The 26,899-nt window shown below is 37.2% G+C and overlaps 1 protein-coding gene across 2 annotated transcripts in view; it reads right to left on the minus strand.

The window, feature by feature from the left end:
• ITCH (itchy E3 ubiquitin protein ligase) overlaps window positions 1-26,899 on the minus strand; it is a 118,790-nt gene that overhangs the window by 59,559 nt on the left and 32,332 nt on the right. For both annotated transcript variants that reach the window (XM_019733743.3, XM_088789192.1), the window contains exons 3-6: window positions 14,898-14,988; window positions 5,909-6,050; window positions 2,449-2,573; window positions 1,323-1,460 (exon numbers count right to left, since the gene is read on the minus strand). In XM_019733743.3, the coding sequence (XP_019589302.2) occupies window positions 1,323-1,460; window positions 2,449-2,573; window positions 5,909-6,050; window positions 14,898-14,967 (475 nt within the window). In that variant the 5' untranslated portion in view covers window positions 14,968-14,988. The remainder of the gene's footprint in view (window positions 1-1,322; window positions 1,461-2,448; window positions 2,574-5,908; window positions 6,051-14,897; window positions 14,989-26,899) is intronic.

Here is a 26,899-nt window from a genome sequence, read left to right on the forward strand (position 1 = left end):
TTTAAAGTTCCTAGGTTTTTAAGTATGAAACCAATAGCATACTGGAAAGAAAAGGAAACATCAACAAATATTTGTGTTTCAACTTGATTCTACATCATACTAGTTGTGTGATATTGGACATACTATTTAAACTTTCAGAGCCTCACTTTCCTCACATGCAAAATACAGGTAATCCCTTACAAAGTTGTGATGGTTAAATGAGTATACATGTAAAAACACCAATACAGCACCTGGCACGTGGTAATAAGCATTTAAAAAAATGGCAGCTAATAATAATAAAAAAGGCAGCTATTGTATTTGGCAACTCCAACCCTAAAATGCACTGTGACTTCCTAGTTAAAACCTCTTTACTTCAAGAAATCAGGTTAAATCCTGTCAATTACTTTCCTACTTGACAGGAAAACTGATGACATAGAAATGTCCACTTCTGTAGGAAATAAACAGTAAAGTCATAAGTATAAATATGCGTTTAGATTCTACTCTGAAATATGAAGACGGACTGACATGCTTTGCTTTTGTTAATTATTAAATATTCTGCATTAGTAATAGTTTCATATTTGTAGGGGAAAAATTTAGGAAGCTATAAATACTGAGCTTTAGGGCAATTTAACAATGTAATTTAACTTGTGTATTATCTTCCAGAACTCCAATTTATAGGAAAATGTAACTGTTACGTTCATTCTAATTGACTGCTATTCAAAGGAACTCTGTATCATCTCTGAAGCAGTATGACCATTTCAGAAATTTCTCTCCACCCTCAATCTGGAAGACATACCAGGACTATCTTGAAGGTCCTATTAAAAAAGGTCCTGAGTTAAAGAGGAAGTAGGAAGTCTTCCAAAGCAGAAACAGAAGAATAATATCACCTGACAACTGAAAAGTATTACATAATGAAGTTTCTAAGTAAACAAAAAGATCTTTGTCAGACTCATCAAGGAAACCTTGTTCTTTGAGTTGGGGCCTCTAAAATCTATGTTTCAAGTAAAAATACACTTGGCACATGAAAAGTGACTGGAAATATCTAAAGAGAATCCACTGAAGAGTAGTTTCATTAAGCGTGCTAGCTATGCAGGCACAACTTGGGTGCCATCAAACTTAATTCAACTTTTATTTGGCTAGCCTCTCAACTTACAGAAAAATGTTTTATTCATAGAAACAATGCACTAAAAAAGGAAAAATGTTTATGATCATCAATGTCACTTTTTAAAAAGGAAATTAAAATTTCTTTAATGTGAAAAAATAGCAGTAATTACATACAGCATAGTACAATGGCTAAAGTAAGAAGAATCATTCAAGACCCTATACAACAAATGATTACTTACTTTCTGAACATGTAGTTTCACCATTGGTAACAACTTCAGACTCTAATTGCAGTCCATCAAGACAAACTGACAAGTCTCCTATTGTCTCTGTTGGCTCTTTGTCACCTACAAGCTGTAAAGTCACAACCACTTCCTCAACTGGAAGAGAATAAAATTACAGAACACAATAGTCATAGCTTTAAGTGTTAAAAACCTAAAGTCAGAAAATAATTTACATATTAGTCCCCTTTTTTTCTTTAAGTCACCTTAACTGTTAAAAACACTGTCAGAAAAAAATACATTTATATGTATATAAATTGTCTTAATATTTTTCACCCAAGGTTTCAGGCCTCATGACACGAAAACATTTTAAAAATAAAACAAAATTTGCTAATGCTTAATATCCATAATGTAAAATGCTAAATAAATAGTTCAATCATCCTGTTTATTATGTTTATTCTATCCATGTATAAAACGAGCCATGACAACCAAGGTTATTGAGTAATATATGCCTGAACTATACTGAGTGAAAACATATCACTTATGAATAGATTATATCTTGTAAGTCCTAAATGAGAAAAAAAATTCTCGGAAGTATGTTTTAGACAGTCAAGGGATAGAAAATATCTTTTAAAATCATGATATATCAATCAAAACAAACACGTTTCAAATTTTTATATATCTGTTATTATATATATCTACATTTATATATGTACATAGATATATATATACATACACACACATAAATAAAAACACAACCAGCTAAAATGAGGAAATTCTTAAAATGAGCATTTGAAAAGAAAATCTGTCAAAATATTAATTATAGTTGTCTCTCCAAAGTGGGACTGTTTTTACTTCATCTCTGCCCTGTATTTTTTTAGTTTTCCATAATTGAGTATGTAGTACTTTAATAAATATCTATTTACTAAGGGACTATATATTTAAAATATTAGATCAAAAATGAATGGCCAAACCAAGATTACTCAAAATGCTTTATATAGTTCAAGATTCTTCTCCCCGTTAATATTATAACCAAATAAACATAAAAAACAAATAGTGAATATAGTCATTCTTTATGTTTAGCATATGAATTTCCTCCAGAGAAACAAACAACTGAGGACAATTTTGGTTACTTTTACATACATACGTTTCATATTGTTTGACTTTAATGTTTCATAGATATCTAATGCAGCAGTTCCCAACAAAACATCAGACTTCAGTGTCTGGTGACTCCACACACGAAAATGTAATTTACTCACAGGTGTGACAATACTAAAAGCAAAAAAAAGTGAAAAAAATATTACTTCATTAAGTATAACAGTGGGATCCTAAATAAATTACAATTAGGTTTTAATATTTAAAATCTTCTCACTGCACCTCTCATACTTTACAACCAATATTGCCTCTATTCCTGTAGTCTTACGAAAAACATCTGAATTCTACATGCTTGCATGTTCATTTTCCCTTGTGATTGAACTTACAGGGGCAACTTAATGCACCTATCGTCAAAAAAAGTGAAACTGCTTATCATGCTACAAACTGTTGAAAAACTAGTTTTACTTTACTACTATAAAAAAGTGCATTTATAAATTAAATGTTTATTTTAAATAAAGACTTAATTAACTCTTTATTTTATGAGCTTGAGGTTACCTCATTTAATCTTCAAAGCAACCCAATGAGATAGGACTTACCACCTCCATCTTCAGATACAGAAATTGATATTCAGATAGGTTAAGTAAATTGCCCAACATCACAAAGCCAGTCAATGGCAGACCGTAATCTGACCTATCATTAAAATTTGTATTAAAAAGTTCTGTAGTCAGCTACATAATAATTTGAGGATTATATTAAATATCTCATGTTTCACACTGCTACAGGCAAAGTGTCCAGGGCAACTGTCAAATATAGATTCACTCATACCATGCTAAACATCAATAAAGAATGCTGTTAATGATAATTTCCAAAGCAAACTCTGGGAAATTTGAATTTACAATAAACTGTATACAAACTATTTTAGAGTCATCAATTAGAAAAACAGGAACACAATATAATCTACCATGGTCCTGTGGTTCAATGCTATGAAGACAAATTCTTGAAATATTTTCTCTATTCCTCATTTTCTCAAAAATGTGATCAAATTATGGGGGACAAAGAAACACTGTCCTCCTTAGAAGTCCACCTATGCCCTTTACCCCATCATCATATTTCCACCATCATTTTAACAATGATAGGTAGTTTAAACAAACTAAAAAATTTTCACCTGATCACTGCCTCTTTTTGGGGGTTGGGGGGTGTACAATGTATTCATTCTCTTCAAAATTCTCAGATGTTACTTTCAGGAGAACATACAGTATATATTAAGAAAACATTTCTCTATTAATCATCTGAGAAATCATAATGGAGATGAAATAAAAGAGTTGATAAATTTAATTTTGCTTTAATTTGAGAGAGGATAAAGTATACTGTCAAAAATGGTGGTATCTAAATTACCTCAATTCAACTTCAGAAAGAAGTCTGGAAAGCCTGCTATATAACAATGGAAGCTGTATTAAAACTGCAGGCCAATCTGCTGCAAATTAAAAATTCAGGAGAAGAACCTCAGCTATGTGTTCCCCAAACATTTGGGCTCAACAACAGCACCACCATATGGGGCTACAAGGAGAGTTTCTTTATACTTAACTTTTAAACCACTAAGGAGTTCATGTCATTACAGCTGAAGAGCCTCAAAGTGCGTATCTAATGAGCACAGAGAGTAGCAGCTGGTAGAAAGTACATAAGCATTCAGTCTATTATTCTGAACATCTCTCTAGTCATTGTGGAGCTGTGATGTTTTATAGATTTCATTTATTTTTTAATTTTTACTCATATAGTGTTAAATTTATATTAAATCTCTAATGAGCCACTAATTAAAAACAAAGTTTAAGAAATATTAACATTGAAATAAATACAGATGAGGAGCATTAGAACACTTCTGCAAATAGGCCTCAAGATGATCTTCAGAATTCTCAAATTTCACTCATTTGCTCAACATCATTAAAGTACATTAATTAAATGCCTTAGAACTTCAAAAATCCATGCTAAAGAATAATATAAATATATTCAATTTGTTTTGTCATTTATTAGAAATAAATATTATCCACACAAGCATGTATCATGAAGAGAAGAGCTGATAGTTTCAAATGCCTCATCTCACTATTTAGAAATACAATTTATTTTTAGTCACTGGTTTATTTCTCTAAGGGAAAAAAATGCAAGAATCCCAAATACTAGGTAACGAAAGCAATTTGTCTGTATTTCATGTGGTGACTAGATACATTTTGAATTACATTTTAATATACACTTGGTCCCCAAACCAAATATTTTATATTATTTTAAAATCTATTTTGTTGATAAATCATGTTTTTTTTTTCCATTTTAGTAAAAAAAAATAAAATTAACCTATAATTCCCTTGAATCAGTGTTAATAGCAACATTTGGGGCCTTTGTAAGTGTTGAAATTGAGCTATATTCTACTTCTATGAATTCATACTAGAGATAAAAACACCAACATATAGACATATACACATGGATGTATATTGTTAACATTGTCTAACAGCATATTAGAAAACCGACTGATTGATGGGGAATTAGTAAAAAATAAATGACAGTCCAATCCATATTAGGGAATATAATGTAGCTATACAAGGCAAGTTAGACCTGTATGTACTCAGCCGGAAAGATAACCATGCATATTAAATATAAAAGCAGAGTTGTAGAATAAAACATATAATTTTTTTAAAGAAAAAAAATTCCTGTGTAGGCATCATAATTAAAAAGAAAATGAAAACCAGAAAAACCAAACTATTTAAAAAATTAAATAAAAAAAATAAAGTGAAGTACTCACAGCCCTCTATTTTAACCCTAAGTTAAGGAAAAGAGCTGCTAAGAATCTTTCTAGGCCCATTACCACGGGCTCTCCCAGCTCTTGTTCAGTGGCAATAGTGATACCATCATCAAGTAATCTGGAGAAGGTAAAGAAATGGAGAGAATGGGAAAAACAAACGGGCCAGCCCGGCTAGGTGGTTGGAGTGCCGTGCTCCTAACGCCAAGGTCACTGGTTTGATTCCCACACAGGGCAGTGAGCTGCGCCCTCTACAGCCAAGATGGTGCACAACAGCTCTCCCTGGAGCTGGGCTGGAGGTTGGCGTGAGCTGCTGTGAGCTGCTGTGGGCTGCTGTGGGCTGCTGTGGACTACTGTGGGCTATGGTGTGCTGCCATGAGCGGCTGGCAGCTGGCGAGAGCTGCCGTGAGCGACCGACTGACTCAGGAGGGGGGAGCGCAAGGCTCATCATACCAGCAGGGGCCAGGGAGCTGTGTCCTACACAACTAGACTGAGAAACAACGGCTTGAACCAGAGAGGGGAGAGGTGGAAAAAAGTGGGGGGAAAAAACAAAACCTAAGTGAAACAAAAAGTATACTAGAGGAAAGAAAGAGTCTGAGGGACAGAGGAAAAAGGAAAAAAAAAGGTGAGAGCAAGGGAAGAAACAAAACAAGTGAGACTTTTTAAAAGCTGCATTTCTGCTCATCTACTAAACAAAATATACTGTAGAAAATACTTTCAAACCTACACTGTAAGGGGTTGTTTCCATTTGGGACTGTTCGTATTGTTGCATTTTTCTGTCTTCTTTGACTGTCCATCTACTGTGACTTCTACATAAGGACTTGGTCCAAACCAATTCTTTTTATTTTCCTTAAGTTTTGCTGAAATGACTAGGTAAAAGAAAAGAGAAAAACATTTCAATATTTGAGATGTTAGCTCATCCTTCAAATCAATTTAATTTCATAAAGGTTAAATAAAACATTACTTTTACACAGAGAAGCAGGTTTACTCTAAAATATTTACTATTGTATTTACTCATGACCTTTGCATTTCCTCCCATCCTAGTAAATAAATATAGGACCCCACACACACCACCCACCCAAATTCCCATTAGTATCATCAGTATAACAGCCCGACTGTCAGTATGAATTGTCTCAGAACTCTGAGGTCAATTAAAAAGTACACACTGGGTCAATAAATATGCGAATGCCTACCATGTATCAGACACTGCTCTAAACTGTGTATGAGACACTGCTCTAAACCGTGGGTAGAACACGGTTTTACAGTTTAGAAGTTTACAGTTTAGAAGAGTCCCGGGCTCTCAAGGAAAGAATATCCTAGTTGGAGAAAAGTCCTTGTGATGAAAGTCAGGCTAATGTGGCAGAATATGACTTGGTGGAAAGGAAGGCCTCTGAAGAAGTACTTTTAAGCAACCATCTAAAGAACAAGGAGCTAGTCATGTGAAGATCGGAGGTGGGAAGAGGGGAGCATTCCCGACAAAGCTTGGCATATCTGAGGAAAAGTATAGCAACCAGGGAAGAAGAACGAATGGGGTGAGATCACTTTTAACATTGCAAGCCAACATAAGCAATTTGGGTTTTATTCTAAGTATGCTGGAAAGCCACGGGAGGAAGAGAGTTACAAACTAAGATTACTTTTAGCGTCTCATATATCTCACATTATCTTAGCAAGAGCTTCCTAACATTGTGCATCTTGAGATACTGATTCTTTAGTCACCTTGCTATAAAATAGCCTTGTCCAGGTCCCTTGGAAAGTACAAGCAGATTCAAACCTGGCAGGGCACCCCATGATTCCCACATGTGATAACTCATTGCTTCCCTATAAATGAAGTGATCACAGCCAAGGAAATACTCTACCACCTGGGTATCTACTCCAGCAGAAAGTTCAGAGAATGTCAGCGCCATGCTTGAAGAGTTTGTACAGCAGCTACCCACGCTCAATAGAGTCCAAAGCACAGACAGTCTGGGAATCCTAGCAGGCACAGTTCTAGGTGGCAGCCCTGAATCTCTTGACCTCACATAGATCAAATACTGTCTTTTTGTGCGCTTTTGTGCCTTTTAGGTAGCATCCAAGCTAGCTGCAGACTTACTATTCTAATTCTATAAATTAGAGCTTCATCACTCTTTTGAAATACTTGGTGTAATAAAGTTCAATCTGATTTGAAATCAATACGTATTAGCAAAAACAAAAAAAAATCTGTCAAAGAAAAAGAAGAGCTGCAAGAGATAATGCTAGAAAAGTAGGCAATAAGGAGTCACTGAGGATTTTAAGTAAAAGAGTGCTATTCAACAAACTTCCTGGAACTAAAACATGTATCAGGCATTGTTATGGGCACTGAGGACACAGATGATCAGATTACACCCAAAGATCACTCTATTGCTGTGGGAAAAATAAGTTGAAAGGCAGACAAAATTAGGGGTTAAAAGGCTGCTAGAGTCATCTAATCAAAATATGAACTAGATTTGGACTAGAAGAGTGAACATGAATATGGGGAAGAATAACTATTTTCTAAGGACAACTAACACAATTAGATTTCATGAGGAAGTTGGGGAAAAGCAGCAGCAAGGACAACTCCCAAGTTTCTGGCATGAACAACTGAATGGAAGATGGTGTCATTTAATAAGATGGAAAAGAACAAGTTTGAGGAGGGTGGCATGGCAGGAAATCCAGAGTTTTAATAATGAATGTATAAAATTTAAGATGCTTGTGAGGCATCTCTAAATGGAAACACTAAGTAAGAAGTCATTTTTAGAACAGAAAATATTCAAGTGGGGACCAGACCTATCTCTGATTAGTATGTACTATAAAGCTCTAGTACTTAATTTAATACAGAGCCAAATTCAATCATAGGATTGCCACAGAAAAATATAAAAATATAAAATATAAATATTTCATAGACTAGAAATATTTAATACATTTCTAGTCAACGAAAAAGGGAAACAGCCTAAACAATTATGCATAAACCCATTTATTTCATGGGCTCTTATGGTCGTCTGATTAAACCTAGAACAAAAAGCAATTGCAGGCCTGACAGGAAGAAAATTATCTGCCCTCAGTAGCTTTTTAGGGCTCAAACTTTTGAAAGCTATTTTGCCACACAATCCTACCCAACCCCACAAAGACATTTTAAGAAACTAAATGGGAAAATAAAAGAGGTAAGGGAAACTAACACCAACTGTTATTGTTTACTGTGTGTCTGGAACTTAAATATTTGTCATTTCATACTCGTGACTATTCTGAATAAGTATTATCATCTTAATTTTACACATAAAAAGACAATCTCAACAAAATTTAAAGGTTTGTCCAACGGTCACTGCAAAACCTAGACAGGAGAAATTATTTAAGTGTTCAAATCTTGAAGGTTAGATTGCATAAAACTTTCATTACAGTCCTAATATTATAAAACAGATGGATGTACTACCTTCCTGAAATTTAAATTCCCATGATAAATTAAAAGAGCAAAAGAACTATAAATTATAAACTGAAAGAAAAAAAAAGGAACCAGAAAAATGTCAGTATCATCTGGCACCTGGGCTACCACAAGAGACCTCTAACAATAGTCCATTTTATTCTCATTTCTCCAGTCCAACCCCTTCCAGTTACTAGAATAATCTTCCTGTAAAAAAAACAGATGTGATCATGTCAATACTTTTCAATGATTCTCTAATGCCTGCAAAATGAAGTCTGAACTCTTCTGGGGCATTTTACATTGTTTACTATGCACTGTTCTAGCCTCCTCCTATACCAAATTCCACCCCCCAGCCCTCTGGTATTCTAACCACCCTTAGCTGTTTGCTGTCCCTCATAAGGGCCATGTCCTTTCATGCCCCTGTAATGTGCTATGCCCTCCCTTTTCCACCCAATAAATTCCTACTTGAGAGACAAATGCCCCTTTCTCTTTGATTGAATGCGTCTTTAAACCTAAAAAGTCAAATTGTTCCTGCCTCTATGCCTCCACAGCATTTCCATATTTATGTATGGCTCCAACAGCTTTTCATTCTGTCTTAGTTTATTAGTTTTCACTTGTTTAATTCACCCGGTAATACCCTTCATGGCAAGGATGTAGCCAGTCTTTATAACTCCTACAGCACTTAGTGATTTAAACCTGAGAGACATTTAATACATTGGTTGAACCAAATGATTAGATAGAAAACATGTTTCCCTGCTTTACATTCTCTCTCTCCATGTGTATTTGTGTCTGTCTGTCTGTCTGTCTCTCACACACACACAATCTACCGCATATAGTTTTGTGGTATATATTAGTGTTCCTCTGATCCTTCTGTTCTGAAGGTCAATGGTCTGACCTGGTTTCAGTTCTTCATCCTATCTCTTCAGTACAAAATAAAAACTTTGACAATTTAAATAATAAAGAAATCAGAACCGACTCCTTAGCTTACCCAACCTATTTTGGGAACCAGGAGGCAACAGTAAACAAGGTAAGACAAGTAAGGGTGTTTGAGACCAGATAATTTAGCAGTATGATGAGCTAATGAGCTAATAAGAGATAAAACCAGTTAGGCAAAGGCTACCTCTGTGGTCAGAAGCAATGACAGGCCTCTATGGCAGAACTACATCTTAGAAGGGCAGAATTGGATATAAACTCTTGACTTTAAATTTTAAATATGAAGGACCTTCCTGGCCTCCAAGCAATCAGAACTAAATATATGGTGTTCTAGTAAATTTGGGAAAATACAGTGATATTTAATTCCAATTAGTAATAACTAAAATCATGGTTTCTCTTCCTCAAATGATAAGTTTTGAGTAAAGACTGTGACTAAGAAATTGCTAGGAAATATCAAAGTACTTATTTTACAAACACAGTATAATGTTAGCAAACAGCAAGCATTAAATAAAAAAACAGATAAACTCAGTATAATAGCTGAGGTTATATGTAGAACATAATTAAACAGGAAATGGCTAAAGACAAAAAATGATGTAAGAAAACAGACTTACGTCCAATAAGAGACCCATACCACAGGATTAGCGAAAAAGAGTAGATGATCCAGGAAATGCAAAAGTAAAAATCAGCAGAATCTAATGATGGATAGGGATGTACAGGATAAAGGACAAAGAGCTCAAGAAAAATTTAAAGATGTGATCCACCAGTTAGCCTCTTGATAACAATGTTAATACTTCCATTCTGGCCATAAATAAAACTTTGACAATAAACATCAGCGGTCTTTCACAAAACAGTACCATTCTTGCCAGTCATTCTAACCCTTTTAAATTAAAAAATTTTTTGAATGATGTCAAGACAGTGTGACTGAAGCAACAAACCCTTATTAAAAAGTTAAGCTTAGACTGCTGTTAAGATATTAAATTAGATATATGTAATCCTAGAAGAAAGAAAGAAGGAATTAGGGGAAAGAGAATATATTACTCTGACCTGCACAGTGTTTTGGAGTTTTCTAACTTATATACACTGTCTTCCAACAACCATGAGGCAAAGATGTTAATATCCTCAGTTCACAGACAAGGAAACTGAATTTCAAAGATATTAGTGACATGCATAAGGTTACACTTGTTAAGTACCAGAACCAGGACTAAAATACAGGGATATTAACTCCCCTGAAGATATGAATTGTTAGTCTATATAGATTTGTTGATAAAAATTTGGGGTGGGGGGCTAGATGACGTCCCCAAGAGTTTAACTGCAGAAGTTTTAATGGCACACTAGTCAAAACATTGAGGGTAAGTATTTATGATTTCGTGTTGTGATTTTGGCATCTATCTAATAAATCATACAGGAGAACTATTGCCCAACACAAGGATCAATACGGATATTTTCACTAACCAACAAAATGTTAAAAGATCATTTAAATGCCATTGAAGTTCCTAAAGAGACTATCCCAATCTATGTGAAAGAGTAGCACAAAAGATAATCTTTCCTATTGAACTCAAAATTGAATAGCTAAATAGCTATTCAGGTTATGTCCATAAACTAGATTAAAATTATAGACAGTGTTACTAATGCACTGGTACTATACTTTTTATGTAAATGCTGGGGGGAAAAAAGGTGAAGCTGCCTTTCCTGATACTCTTATAAAGAATTCAGTGAAATTAACACTAATCCAAGTTCATTAAACAATCCATTTATCAACAGCACTGTGAATTATTTTTTTAAACCTCTATTTTGCTACTATTTATAATATGTGCCATTTCTCTGAAATAAGTTTTCCACCTGCTGTCACCTGATCTGGTGGGATCAATTAGCAAATATATATTGTAAACAATTAACAGGAATATATATACTAGGTGTGATCAAACAATACAGTGAACATTTAAATTTTTAAAAATGTATTACAGTAAAAGACACAATGCCATTAATCCCCCTCAAAATATTCCCTCTCGCTTTGAATACACTTATCCCATTGTTCTTGACACTTTCTGAAGTAGTTCTGGAAGTCTTCTTTCATGAGTGTCTTCAGTTGCGCTGTCATGGCTGCCTAGATATCCTGAATCATTTTGACTTTGGGGAAGAGCCAGAAGTAGCACAGTGCCAGATTCGGTGAATAAGGTGGATGAGGACACACCATAATGTTTTTGACAGAAATTGCCGTACCAGAAATGATATGTGACACAAGCATCGTTATGATGGAGGATGATTACGGCACACTTTAAAACACACTTTCTCTCAACCGTAGCTCACACCCAACTGACTGCACTGAACAAGCTGAAACTTGTCACTCATTGTTACGGTACTAAGGTTCGTTGTGCCGCTTACTGTATGTATTGAAGATCTTGCCTTTCTGTTGGATGGCACTGGGCAGCAGCATTCACCACAGTTTTTTATCACAATGGAAAGGCTCCGTGTCACACATCACTTCTGGTACAGCAATTTCTGTCAAATAACAACAGTACTCATCCCCTGTGCGACTTCTGGCTCCTCCCCACAGTCAAATGACCATGAAAGGAAAACGTTTTGAATCGATTCAGGATATCAAAGCATCCACGACAGCGCAACTAAAGACATGAAAGAGGACGCCCAGAACTGCTTCAGAAAGTGGCAAGAATGATGGGATGTGTGTTCGAAGCAAGGAGAAGTACTTTGAGGGGGATTAATGACAATGTGTCTTTTACTGTAATAAATTTTTGAAACTTAAACATTCACCATATTTTTTATCACAACTCATTTCTGTATATATGATAGAAAGAGTTAAGAAAATAAATTTAAGCAGAACAACAAAGTAGAATTTTAACTTTTGACTCTAAATTCTCTTATCAGTCTTTTCACATCTACTTCATAAAAACACAAATCCAACTGATTTCTCTTTATTAAAAACTTCCCATCTCTCTTAGTAATGACACACCTGAAGGAGATGACCCACACTTCCATTAATTCTCATGGCTCCCCGCTCTGCAGCTTTTGGAGGCAAAAAGGGAAGTCTTGTGCATGTCCTTCCTTCATGCCTCTTGCTCATGTTCTCTCCTGAAAGGCTCCTTTTCTACCTCTCTACATTTAAATAGTAGCAATGCTTCAAGCACCACCTCCTTTCATACCAATTCTAGTGAAATACTGATCTCTCTTTTCCTGACAAAAGTTTTTACCTCTTCTTGCCATTATCGTATACCATGGCATTTATTTTTTTACACTTGCATATTCGCGCCTTCCTTGATTCTAGAAAGATGCTGAAGCAGCTGACAATAAAAACAAAGGCTTGTACACCTGAAACTAAAAAAACAAAAGAAAGAAAGATGCTATAACTGACCTACTAGTATTAACATAGAATTAAAAATATAATGTCATTAAGGGGATTTGTGCAAAGCACTTAGCTGTGGTTTATAGTATCAAAAGCAAAGAAGTAAACAATGAATTATGAAGGGCACTCATTCTATTCAACTTGGCACTTTACTGTTTATTATCTTATGCTCTCCATATCTAATGATGAATTTGCTAAATATATAACTTTTATCCATTATTCATGGTGTTTGTTTTATTAAAAGTGTATTAAGTTTATTAAACTTTTTTTGCCCTGAACTTGTGCATTCTCAGATTTTTTAGACCCAAGATTAAAAATTTTTAAATAGCTGAGGATTATGTCTTTTTGAGGTGCATTCTGGCATTTATTAAGTGCTTTCCTTACTATAATAATGATGATAGCAAATAAGATAGCCAGTTTATGTAAAGAAAATCTAAAGTAATATAAACCTAAATCTAAAGGAATATAACAATATTTATCTCTGAGGACTAAGATGATAAATAAGGATCCCTCAATTTATTATTTTACTGAGTTTTTTTTAAATAAAAAAACAGATCTTACATAACCTGAAAATTAAAGAATTTTTAAAAAGATTGTTCCAATCAAAGGTTTTGACATTAAGGTGTCCCCCTCCCCCCCCCAAAAAAAATAAAAGTTATAGGAAGCCTGGCCTAATGAAATCAGCTACTCAGGCTTGTTTGAGGATGGGGAGGGAGGAAACGATCAGAATATGGCTTTAGCAAAAAAAATATTAGTATCTTTCATTGGGAATCAGACATTGTTAAGAGACTGGAGTTAGTTAGTGAAGGAATTCCTAAAAACAAATTCTAAAATCTTGTCACCTTAAGAAAGTATTACTTTTACATAATTCAATCACTCCTGGGTACGGGGTAGAATACTGATGATATGGTTTTTGGCCCAATATTCACCATCTGGAGGTGTTATGGTAGAAACTAAAATAACATACTGAGGATAATAACTGTTCTATAGTCAATAAATACCATTAAATGTAAGGGAGAGACCAGGGTTTTTCACTGTATGATGAGACACATGCATGTCTGAAGAAAATCCAGTGACTCACCTTGACTAGTACCAACAGTTCATACATAAAGTCCTACAAAGAGACCATATTGAGCCAGACTGGTAAGGTCTTAGCCCAAGCTAAAGAAATTCTATACTATAGTCAAAGAAAAACTAAAGTTTTCTGAGCAAGAATGCAACATCAGGTGGCATGTTAAGAACATTAATCTGAAAGTAATGTACTTGGTTATTATGGTCAGAGGAAGGAACAGAGTTAAGTGATAATAGCAAACAAAGATTTAAACAGACATTTCTCCAAAAAAAATAATACAAATGGCAAATAAGCACATGAAAAGATGCTCACCATCATTAACCATCAGAGAAATGCAAGTCAAACCCACAAGATACCACTTCAAACCCGCTAGGATGTCTATAACCAAAAAGCAAATAACAAGCTTTGGCAAGGATGTGGAGAAATAGAAACTCTCATACATGGCTAATGAGAATGTAAAATGATGCCAGATTATTTTGTAAAATAGTGCCGGATTATTTTGTAAAATAATTTAAATTTCTTCACAATGGTAAACATGGATACTATATAGCCCAGTGATTCCACTCCTAGGTATACACTCAAGAGAACTAAAAACATGTATCTTCACAAAAACTTGTACATGAATGTTCATAGCATTATTTGTAATAGACAAAAAGTAGAAACAACCAAACACCCATCATCCAATAAATGGATAAAATGTGGCATATGTCCATACATGAAATATATGGCAAGTAAAAAAATGAAATACTAATACATGCTACCCAAGAATATCCTGAAATAAAAATTAAATTTTTACATATCCACACATTTTGTTCATTTGTTCATTCATTAAGCAAATATTAATTCGGCACCTGATATGTAGCAGCTACTAAACATTTTCTTCTCGTAAGATTATTTTTTATGATGGGGGAAAAAGTAAAGTAGTAGATCTCTTCAAGACTTACCAGTGATCTGAAGTTGTGATTTCATGGTGAGGCTACCCATTGAACTAAGCTGTGATCCACTGTCAGACATACCACCACCAAGACAGCAAACCTAAACATGGCAAAGGAGATAACTTGTAAACATCACAAATTCCCGCTTAAAAAACACATAAATAGTGCTAACAGGCCATTTCCACATCCCACTGGAGGCCACATGATAACCAGTGGCCTTCACATTGCTAAATGTCAATTCAAGTATTCATTCTACCTAACCTATCAGCAAAATCTGACATGGTTGATCATTTCTTCTTCCAAGGTTTACTTTCTTCCCTTGAATTACCAAGACACATTCTCTTCATTTATGACCTACCTCATTGATTGTTCCTCCTTAGTCTCCTCTGACAATTCCTTGTCTTCGCTCCATTCTCTTTATGTTGGAGTATCCTAGGGCTCAGTTAGTTAGTGGTTCCCTCTTCTCTCTGTACTCATTTCCTCCAAAATATCATCCAGAGGTATAGTCTCAAATATCATCTATATAGCCAAAAGTCCCAACTTTGTATTTCTATCCCAGACTTCATTCCTCAACTCTAAACAACTTCACATGGGCATCTAAACAACATCTGAAACTTAACACATCCAAAACTGAACTCATCTTCCCTGTAAACTCTCAGTTGATGGTAGCTCCATCCTTTCAGATGCTCAGCTAAAAACCTTGGAGTCATCCTTGACTCCTTTCTTCTATATTTTCCTACCAACCTGCGGGCAAATTCTGTTGTCTCTATTTGATCTAGAATCCAACCATTTCTCACCACCACTACCACCAATCTGTTTGGAGCCACCTCTGATAGCCATCTTTCCCCTAGATTATGCCTCTCTTCCAGATTACTGCAATAACCTAACAGGTCTCCCTGTTTCTACCTTTATCTAGCCTCAGTACCTATTCTCAACTCAGCCAGGATAGCTCTTTTAAAATAGTCAAAACCCGGGGGGTGGGGGGTGGGAGATGAAGGTAAGGGGGATCAAATATATGGTGATGGAAGGAGAACTGACTCTGGGTGATGAACACACAATGGGATTTATAGATGATGTGATACAGAGTTGTGCACCTGGAATCTGTGTAATTTTGCTAACAATTGTCACCCCAATAAATTTAATTAAAAAAAATATTCAAAACCCATAAAGGCTTCCCATTTTACTCAGAGTAAAAGCCTAATTCCATACAATGACTTAAAAGACTTGATAGGAGGTGTGCTTCCCTGCTCCCAACTTCTTGATCTTATTTCTTCCTATTCTCCTCTCCTACTCAGGCACCTACTTCCTTGTTATTCCATCACGTTTTAGATTTAGGGAGAATTATTCTATTTGTTCTCTTGACAATTTTACCGTCTGTTCCACCTATCCTGGTCACTTTTTTCTTTTATACAATATATCACCTCCTGACAGCCTAAGGAATTTACTTGGTAGTTTATCTGTTTTGACTCTCTAGTCTAAAATATAAACTCCATGTGAGCAGGGATTTTGTTTTGTTCATTAATGAAATCCAGAAGCCCAAAACAGTGCCTGAAGACACATAGCAAACACTTAAAAATCTGTTCAATGAAATGAACAAAGAAATGGCAATTGAATTACTCTTATACTAAATGAACAACTGTAATGTATCTTCTTCAGCCCCTAATCATGGAAGAGTTAATTGCCATGCAGAAAAAGCATAATTCATATAACAGATTTTATAACAAAGTGGAACACTTGAACTAATCCCTGGATCAACACTCATTATATGATACTATTTCAGTTCTGTAACCTCTCTAGGTCCCAGTTTCCTGTCAGAAAAATGGGGATAAAACCACCTCTACTTCACAGTCGTAAAGACTGAATATGTGTGTGAAATAAAACTCTGTAAATGTTTATCATTTATGGTGTTTGAAATAAAATAAAGATTTTCAAAATAAAAATCTGTTCTTATGCTTTTGGAGACTGGATAAAAATATTAGCAGTATTTTGAATAGGTCAAGATAAAGATTAAAATCAAACAAAATTTACTTAGCACTTACTATTTGCCAGGTACTTTGTAAGAAGTATACAAGTACAAAAAGGCAGATAAAATATCTTTAAACTATAAACACTGCCTTGAGTTTTTATACAAAATTAGGCTTCCATTAACAATTTTAAATATAAAACAATTCTGATTTTGGCAGTCTTCTCAAATCTGCCAAAATGAAACGGAACAGTAATTCCTACCAAGATGAATTCCATAAAATTCAATGTTTTATTCCTTGACTTATACATAAAAATACTCAAAGCTAAAATTTTGGTCTTAACATGCTGGTAATTTTAATAATTTATGTCTTATACACGTTAGTTTTATATAATCAAAATTCATTAAGTATTTTAAATTCTTGAAAAGAATAAAAATTACTGCTTGTGCCATAGCAAAAAAGAAAACCTACAGAAATGACTTAAATATCGATTGGAAACCAGTTAAATAAATTACATACTCATATTATAGAAGAGAATACTATGCAGCCATTAAAACAACTTATTAATAACTGAAATGGAATGACTCCATGAACATTTATTAAAGCCACAGAATACATACAGTATGATGTTATTTTTGCAAACAAAAACAAACTATATATTCTTATAGGTACACAGACTTACAAATAAGTATAGGAAAAGTATACATCCCAAACTGGTAATAGTGGTTACTTCTATGGAGGAGGCAGGTCTATGTACTAAAGGTGATCAAGGGGAACTTCGGTTTTATACGTATTGTTCGATGTTTTTAAAAGAAAACGCTTATCACTGATGACTTGTACAATTTAAACAACAGGCAAGACAATGTATGGTGTCAGGGGGGTAACTACACTTATCGGGGGGATCACTTCGTAAGTTATAAGGCAGTCTCACAATCAAGTTTGTGAACTTATTACAATGATGCTGCTAACCTTTTTTGATATCAGAGGGATTATTCATTATGAATTTGTACCAATTGAACAAACAGTTAACCAAGTTTACTATTTGGAAGTGCTGAAAAGGCTGTGCGGAAAAAGTTGAGACGAAAATGACCTGAACTTCTCGCCAACAATCCCTGGCTCTTGCATTACGACAATGCACCAGCTCTCACAGCACTGTCTGTGAGGGAGTTTTAAGCCAGTAAACAAATAACTGTATTGGAACACCCTCCCTACTCACCTGATCTGGCCCCCAATGATTTCTTTCTTTACCCAAAGAGAAAGGAAATATTGAAAGGGAAACATTTTGATGACATTCAGGACATCAAGGGTAATACGACAGCTCTGACGACCACTCCAGAAAAAAGAGTTCCAAGATTGCTTTGAAAGGTGGACTAGGTGCTGACATCGGTGCATAGCTTCCCAAGGGGAGTACTTCGAAGGTGACCGTAGTAATATTCAGCAATGAGGTATATAGCAGTTTTTCTAGGGTGAGTTCGCGAACTTAATTGTCTGACCTCGTAAATGTCTAACCACTATGCTGTACACCTGAAACTAATACACTATTGAATGTCAACTATAACTGAAATTATTTTTTACATTTTTTTAATAAATAAAAATGAAGTAGAACAAAAAAACATCAGAATGGAAAAAAAAAATAAACAGGCAACACAGGATAGAGAATCTACACCTCAAGTCCCAAATCCTTTCCTAAGCTCCAGATTCTTAGATTTGACTATTATTTACAACTGCCTACATGGTTTAAAAATGACTAAATCGAAACTATACCTGGGCACATTCACCCTGGCCTCAACAGCACCACCATCCAACCAGTTGCTTAAGCCAAAGACACAGGCATTATCTTTCCCTTACCAACATGTTCTTAGGATTCTACCTGCAAATGATACCCTAAAATATACCTACTTTTTGCTCTCTCAACCATCCAAATCCAAGCCACAAACATCCATCCCTTCCCTGTCAACAAATTACTACAATTCATTAAACTGGTCTCTCTGCCTTTCCACTTGCTCCCAGTTCTGGCTCCCCCTCCCTCCCACCATCCATTCTCCACATAGCAACGAGGGTACTCTTTTAAAAATGAAAGTTAGATCATGCGCTACTCAACTTAAACACCCAATAACTTCTTAAAATAGAATCCAAACTCCCATCCTGGATTACAAAAGCCTCACTCCATCCCACCCATGACTGACTCTCTGACTTCACCTTATCTCATTCTCCTTCTCACCCACTGCAAATCCAGGTTTACAGCCTTTGCACTAGCTGTTCCCTCTGCTGGGAATGTTTTTTCCTTTACTTTTAAAAGCTAATACTTCTTGTACTCAGGCTTCAAGTAAATACCAGCTCCTCAGAGAGGTCTGCCCTGACTACTCAATCTAAACCAGCGGTCCTATTACTTTGTATCACAGCACTGAAATGTTTTCTGATTTGTTCATGGACTGTAAGGTCCACAAAAGTAGGCACCTTGTCTATCATGTTAATCAGCGCCTGAATATTCTATAGTTTTTTTCTTAATTTAAATCCACAATCTATATCAAGTTTCACTCTTTCTGTTAAGTTCTATGGGTTTTGACAAATGCATAATGCCACGTACCCATCATTACAGTATCACACAGAAAGATCTCACCACCCTAAAAATCCGCTGTACTTCACCTATTCATCCTTCTCCCCTCACTCAGAGCCCTGGCAACCTGGATCTTTTTACTGTCTCTTGTAGTTATGGCCTCTTCCAGAATGTCAGATAGGCAGAAACGTAACAATCTGGAGCCTTTTCAGGTTGACTTCTTTCACTCAGCAGTAGGATTAAAGGTTCCTCCATACCTTATCATAGTTTGACAGCTTTTTCTTAAATTGTTGAATAATATTCCATTGTGTTGTACCACAGTTTATGCTTATCCATTTGCCTATTGAAGGACATGTTGGTTGCTTTCAGTTTGAGGCAATTATGAAAATAGCTGCTATAAATATTCATGTGCAGGTTATTTGGGAATATAAGTTTTCAACTAAATTGGCTCAACAGGTATACAACTACTAGATAATGGTAAGCCTATGTTTTACCTCTGTATGAAACTGCGAAATGGTCTTCCAAAGTGGCTGTACCATTCTGCCTTCCTACTAGGATTGAAGAATTCCTATTATTCCATATTCTCCCCAGTATTTGGTATTAACTTTTAGAAATTTAACCAATCTAATAGGTGTAAAGTGATAGTTCACTGATGGTTTAACCTGCAATTCCCATATGACATAAGATTTTCAGTATCTTTTCATATGCTTATCTGCCATCTACATATATTGTTTAGTGAGGAATCTGTTCAGATTTTTTGCTCATGTTTTTTGTTTGTTTTCTTATTGTTGCATTTCAAAAGTTCTTTGTATATTTTAGATACAAGTCCATTATCACATGTGTTTTGCAAATATTTTCTCACAGCCGGTGGCTTCTCTTCATTTTCTTAACAGCATAAAGATTCTGGTCACCAATTCTAACAGGTGGGTATGTGTATGTGAGTGAGGGTTTCCCCACACCAACAAGCAATTCTGACACCAGCTGGGTGTCCTACAATTTAACTCAATTCTGACACTATCTACATGGAGACAGCCCACTGTCCTACAAGACTGGCCAGTCCACCCCACTTCAGATGCCAGGTGCCAAGTCCAGGTTGTCACCTATGCTCCCGACCAACCAGCTACAGATTGGAGGTTCCAACGACTCCCTCCTTAGGTTTGATTTGCTAGAGCAGCTCACAGAACTCTGAGAAACATTTTACCTACTAGATTACTGCTTTACTGTAAAAGGATGTAACTCAAGTACAGCCAAATGGAAGAGATGCATAGGGCAAGGTATTGGGAAAGGGGACAGACTTCTGTGTCCTCTCCCAGCACACCCCTCTCCCCAAATCTCCAGTGTTCACCCAGAAGCTCTCTGAACCCCATCCTTTTGGGTTTTTATGGAGGTTTCATTACACTGGGATAATTGATTAAATCATTGGCCACTGGCAAACTCCAGCCCCTCGCCCTTCCCTAGGTGGGGGTGGTGGCAACTGAAAGTTCCAATCCTCTAATCACATGGTTGGCTCCACTAGCAACCGGCCCCCATCCTTAGGTGATTTTCTAAAGACACAAAACAAAAGACACCTTAATCATTCTATTAACTTAGGAAATTCCTAGGGTTTTTGAAGCTGTGTGTCAGGAATGGAATCGAAGACCGTATATCTCTTATAAATCACAGTATCACACAATGCCTTTTGTAGACTACATTTAATTTTTATAAAGTCCAATAATTACTAACTTTGTGTTTCATGAATTGTGCTTTTGGTATTTTATCTTAAAATTTATCGCCATCTCTTCAATGATTGGTGCTGGGACAACTGGATACCCACATGTAAAAGGATGAAGCTGGTTTTCTACCTCACACCACATACAAAATCTAACTGAAAAATGAATCAAAGGCAAGCAACACAGGGCTTCTTCTCAAAGAACTGTGGTTGTGTGATTTGATCTGTATGGATGAAAGTTCCCTGAAGGACTGGCTCAAGGGCTTGCCTTTGTTTTCCCTGCCTGGGAGCTTCCTTAGGGCTGAGACAGGTTTGCAGCAAGTGCCTGTCAAAAGCGTTTAAAAGCAATTGTATTAACCACTGCCACCTAGGGCAAAGGATAACACAGTAGATATACTGAAAAGACTGGGAAGGAAGAGGCTAAAGAAGGAGACACTTGGGGGGGGGGGGGGATAAGGGATTTGAAAAACTCCTGGAAATTATAGAGAATCTAGGCTATGCATATGCCCAGGGCCGGATGAATGCTCAGAAAAGATCTGAGAAGAAGACCCTGATTCTTAACTCTGGTTGACCATCAGCCTCCTTACAAGCAGAAAGTGGAAACTAAGGCACATTTTTAAACTGCTGGACTAAGCACAGCAGTGTCCCAACACAGGCAATGTGCAAACACTGGGTTTGGGGTCCTTTTTTTGGTTCTAAGAGTTTAAGGGTATCTGTCAAATCACTAGCTGACTACCAACCTAACAGAACAAAGACTTCAGTGGACACACATGATAAAGAATACGAACTATAGAAAATTAGTTTGGAAAAGTCATCAAACAAGCAAACAATAAACACAATAAGCAGCCATAAGAAACTATGAGAAGAATCTGATTTCCAGAATTGCCATATTGTAACAATCCAAATGTTCAGTTTTCATACTAGCAAACCAAATTCAACAGCACATTAAAAGGATTAAGGGCCGGCCTGATGGCTCAGGTGGGAGGAGCGCCGTGCTCCTAACGCCAAGGTCCCTGGTTCGATTCCCACATGGGCCAGTGAGCTGCGCACTCCATAGCTAAGGTTGTGAACAACAGCTCTCCCTGGAGCTGGGCTGCCGTGAGCAGCGGGAGGTGGGTGTGAGCTGCCATGGGCTGCTGTGTCCTGCCGTGGGCTGCTGTGTGCTGCTGGTGGTCAGCATGAGTGGCCGGCAGCCAGTGTGAGTGGCCGGCAGCCAGTGTGAATGGCCAGCAGCCAGACTGAGTGGCCGGCAGCCGGCGGGAGCTGCCATGAGCTGCTGTGAGCAGCTGAGGCGACCGACTGCCTCAGCCGGGTGGAGCGCAAGGCTCATAATACCAGCATGGGCCAGGGAGCTGTGTCCTACACAACTAGACAGAAACAACTGGCTTGAACCGGAGTGGCGGGGGGGAGGTGGAAGAAGGGGGGAAAAAAGGATTAATACACCAAGACCTAGTAAGATTAATCACTGGAATGCAAAGATGATGTAACCTCAAAACCAGCTCAAATTGGTCCTACAAATAGCAGGAGAAATTTAGCCCCGATTAAAAAGCCCCTTGCCGCAGCTCTTACTTGGGTCAAGACCCCTGGCAGCTGCCCAGCAGGACTCCAGGCTTACAGATACCTCTAAATCAAAGAGGGATGTTGTTAAATGTCAGAGAAGGGGGAAACCCATCCTATTTGTCACCAATACGTTACTAGCCCAGCTGGATTCCAGGTTTTCACATACCCCAAAGGGATGTATTAACACATCCCCCAAAACCAAAGGGATATGTTTACCCATGCCCCTAAATCAAAGAAATGCACTGTTAGATATCTTGCTTATCAACACATCCAGTTTGTCACCAATCCCTTACTAACCCAACAGGATTCCAGGTTTTCACATACCCCAAAGGGAAGTTGTAGGGTAGATGCTGAGGAAAATTTGCCTTCATTGGTTGATGTGAGCTTTTGTCTATTCCTATATGTGAGGTGATTTCTGTGCAGTGATCAGGGGTTGAGTAAATTCCCTTTGGTCTCATTCTCCCAAGCAAGAGAGACATGGGATGAGGTTGCTTTTCTGTCCCCCTTTGGTCTCATTCTCCCGAGCAGGGGAGACATGAGATGAAGTTTTCTGTTTGGTCTCATTCTCTCCGGCAGGGGAGATATGAGATGATGTTTGCTGTTCTGTCCATGTTGTGAGGTGATGGTTAGCTCAAGGTTAAAGAAATTCTTGATCAGGGATTGAGAGAATTCCCCCTTTGTTCTGTCTGTTTCGCCCACATCAACAGATGAAGAAGTAGCTAAGTTATATCAGGACAATGTGACAGGCATGTTGCCAGGCTTTAGAAGACCTTGGGCTGATGGTCCCAAGCAAGAATAATAGATGTTGCTTATCTGCCTGAATTGCCCCTTTGGCCGGATGGGCGACATTCATATCAGTATCAGTAACTGCTGGACCCACCCGGAACTGGCCATTCCCGGAGGAAACAAGAAACTTGGCTCTAAGGTACATCTGAAAAAATATATATGACAAACCTCAGTTGACAGTGTAATTATTATTTATTATTATTATTATTATTATTATTATTTTGTCACTTGGTCATTTGTCATTGGTGATTTTTCATCATTCTAATATTTTGAAGACCTCCAGCAACATGCAGCGCACAGCACCAGGGGATGCCCTGACTTCCAGCCACGAACCTGGTGAGGTCTGGCTGGTTCCCGCCTCTCCACTGTTGTTCCCCATGGTTAGCCTTCTTGAGAACTTGTTAGCATCTAGAAAACTTGTACGCAGCTTGCAGCTTACAACATCAGAAGATGTCCTAACTTCTAACAACAACAACAACAACAACAACAACATTCTTCACATTGTTAACACCTTGAAAACATATACCTTGCAGCTTATAACATCAGAAGACGGCTTGACTTCTAACAACAAAGACAACAAGAGCAACAGCATTCTCGGGAACTAGCAAGCAGCAGTGTGGGAGATGCCTGAGTTTTCCTTAGCTACAGGCCTGGCAAGGTTTTGATTTATGACTTTTTCAGTGCTGTTCTCCCCCGGTTTGGTGAACTTTTGGCATCTATTGTAATAGTTTACTACCCTATAAAGCTTATTACTGCTTTTGGATACTCCTTACTGATGTTATTTGTGTATTTAGGTAAGTGATTTTTTTTTTTTTTAGATGTCATTGGGGAAGGGGAACAGAACTTTATTGGGGTACAGTTTGTACTTCCAGGACTTTTTTTTTTTTCCAAATCAAGTTGTTGTCCTTTCAATTTTAGTTGTGGAGGGTGCCATTCAGCTTCAAGTTGTTGTCATTTCAGTCAGGGCGCAGCTCAGCTCCAGGTCCAGTTGCCGTTGCTAGCTGCAGGGGGCGCAGCCCCCCATCCCTTGCAGGAGTTGAACTGGCAACCTTGTGGTTGAGAGCCCGCGCTCCAACCAACTGAGCTATCTGGGAGGCAGCTCAGCTCAAGGTTTTGTGTTCAATCTTAGTTGCAGGGGGCGGAGCCCACCATCCCTTGCGGGACTCGAGGAATTGAACTGGCAACCTTGTGATTGAGGGCCCACTGGCCCATGTGGGAATCGAACCGGCAGCCTTTGGAGTTAGGAGCATGGAGCTCTAACCACCTGAGCTACCGGGCCAGCCCTAGCCAAGTGATTTTTGATCAATAGTAAACATATGTTGGGATCTCTTAAACTTATATGTATGTGTACTTCTTTGACATGACATTGCTATCAATACATATAGATTAGTCTTAACCATCTTTCCTTTCTGTCATTAGCACATCCTATTAATTGCCTTTGTCTTTTGCTGTTGCATATTGCTAAATAAATAATCAATTAGCCCCATTCTAGTGTGTGTTCCTCCTCCTCCTTTTACCCCCCCATCATTACAGATGTGTAAACACATCTCCCAAAACCAAGAGGATGTGTTTACACATGTCCCTAAATCCAAGGGGTATGTTTACACATGCCCCTAAATCAAGAAATTCACTGCTAAATGCCAGAGGACTAGGACTAGGCACCTCAGGGGAAGAAAGAGAGATAAGAGGAGAAGAGGAGGCAATTCTACGCATAGGAATAAAAGCCTTAATGCAATCTAAGGCGGGGCTGCTTCCCTCTCTGGGGTCAGCCCGCTCCAGGTCGCTGAATGTCCTCTCTCTTACTAATAAAGTTCTGTTTATGCTACACAAATTTCTGTCTCTTGATTGAAGTCTTTGCTTCTGGAAGACAAGAACGGAGGTTTCAATGTCATTTTCCTGGTAACATCATCTGTTTCTTACAAGATACTGAGTTGCCTTCCAGAGACAAAACAGAGCAGATCATGCAGCTGAAGCATGTGCAGAGGAGAGAACTTTGACCTCCAGCTGCACTCAGGAACCCTCAAACCAAAGGACCAAGACATAACAACTTGAATACCAAAACCCTTTCACAAGCAAAGGGTCCATTGTCCAGAAAGATCCCATGCTGAAGCCCCTTTCTATATCTTACCATAAATGGCCAAGTTCCAAAGTTCTCCAATCAAAACCCACCGTGCCAGCACTTCCGCTTACCAGCCTGTCCCTGCTAACCCCTTAAAACTTGCCCTGAACCCTGGATCGGGGAAACAGATTTAAGCCTTGCCTCCTGTCTCCCTGAAGGTCAACTCAGCAATAAAAGCTTTTTCTTTTCTCAAAAGCCGGTGTCATAGTATTGGCTCCTGTGTGCGTCAGGCAGTGGGGCCCTTGCTTGGTAACAATGGGTCAACATATGAAAATCAATGTGTTATATATACCACATTTGAAAAATTAAGAATGGGTGGCTTGTTAGCTCAGTTGATTAGAGCTGGTGCTCTCTTAACAACAAAGTTGCCAGTTCAATTCTCACATGGGCCACTGTAAGCTGTGCCCTCCACAACTAGATTGAAACAACTACTTGACTTGGAGCTGATGGATCCTGGAAAAACACACTTTAAAAAAAAAAATTAAGAATAAAAATTGCATGATCATCACAACTGATACAGAAAAAGCTTCCGACAAAATTCAACAGACTTTCATGATAAAACTCCCCAACTAGGAATAGGACATTACCTCAAAAAATAAAGGCTATATGTGAAAAGTCCAGAGCTAACATCACATTCAATGACGAATAATTGAAAGCTTTTCTTCTAATACCAGAAACATGACAGAATGCCCACTCTCACCACTTCTATCCAACATAGTATTGGCAGTCCTAGCCAGAGCAATCAGGCAAGAGAAAGATATAAAAGGCATTTAAACTGGTAAGGAAAAAGTAAAATCATCTCTGTTCCCAGATGACATTATCTTACATAGAAAACCTTAAAGACTCCACATAAAAACTGTTAAAAACTAATTAAAAATTCAGCAAATCAAACACTAACAACTATCTGAAAAAGAAATTAAGAAAATAATCTCATTACTAGATTTATCAGGATGATTACTTCGCAAATTATGTAAATGCCTAATCACAATGTTGTACACCTGAAACTAATATAAGATCGAATGTCAACAGTAATTGAAAAATTCTTTAAAAATTTTAAAAGATCCTTAATCACAAAAGAAAATATATACAGTCAACTGATGTTCAACAAGGGTGCCAAGAATACACAATGGGGAAAGGATAGTCTCTTCAACAGATGGTGTTTGGAAAACCAGTTATCCACATGCAAAAGAATGAAACTGAACCCTTATCTTACACCATACACAAAAAGCAACTCAAAATGGATTAAAGACTTAAACTTAAGACATGAAACTCTACAACTCCTAGAAGAAAATATAAGAAGAGAAAGCTTCATGACAT

The sequence above is a fragment of the Rhinolophus sinicus genome, chromosome 13 (genome assembly GCF_057876585.1).
Source record: "Rhinolophus sinicus isolate RSI-liver-muscle chromosome 13, RSI-T2T, whole genome shotgun sequence".
NCBI classification, from domain to species: Eukaryota; Metazoa; Chordata; class Mammalia; order Chiroptera; family Rhinolophidae; genus Rhinolophus; species Rhinolophus sinicus.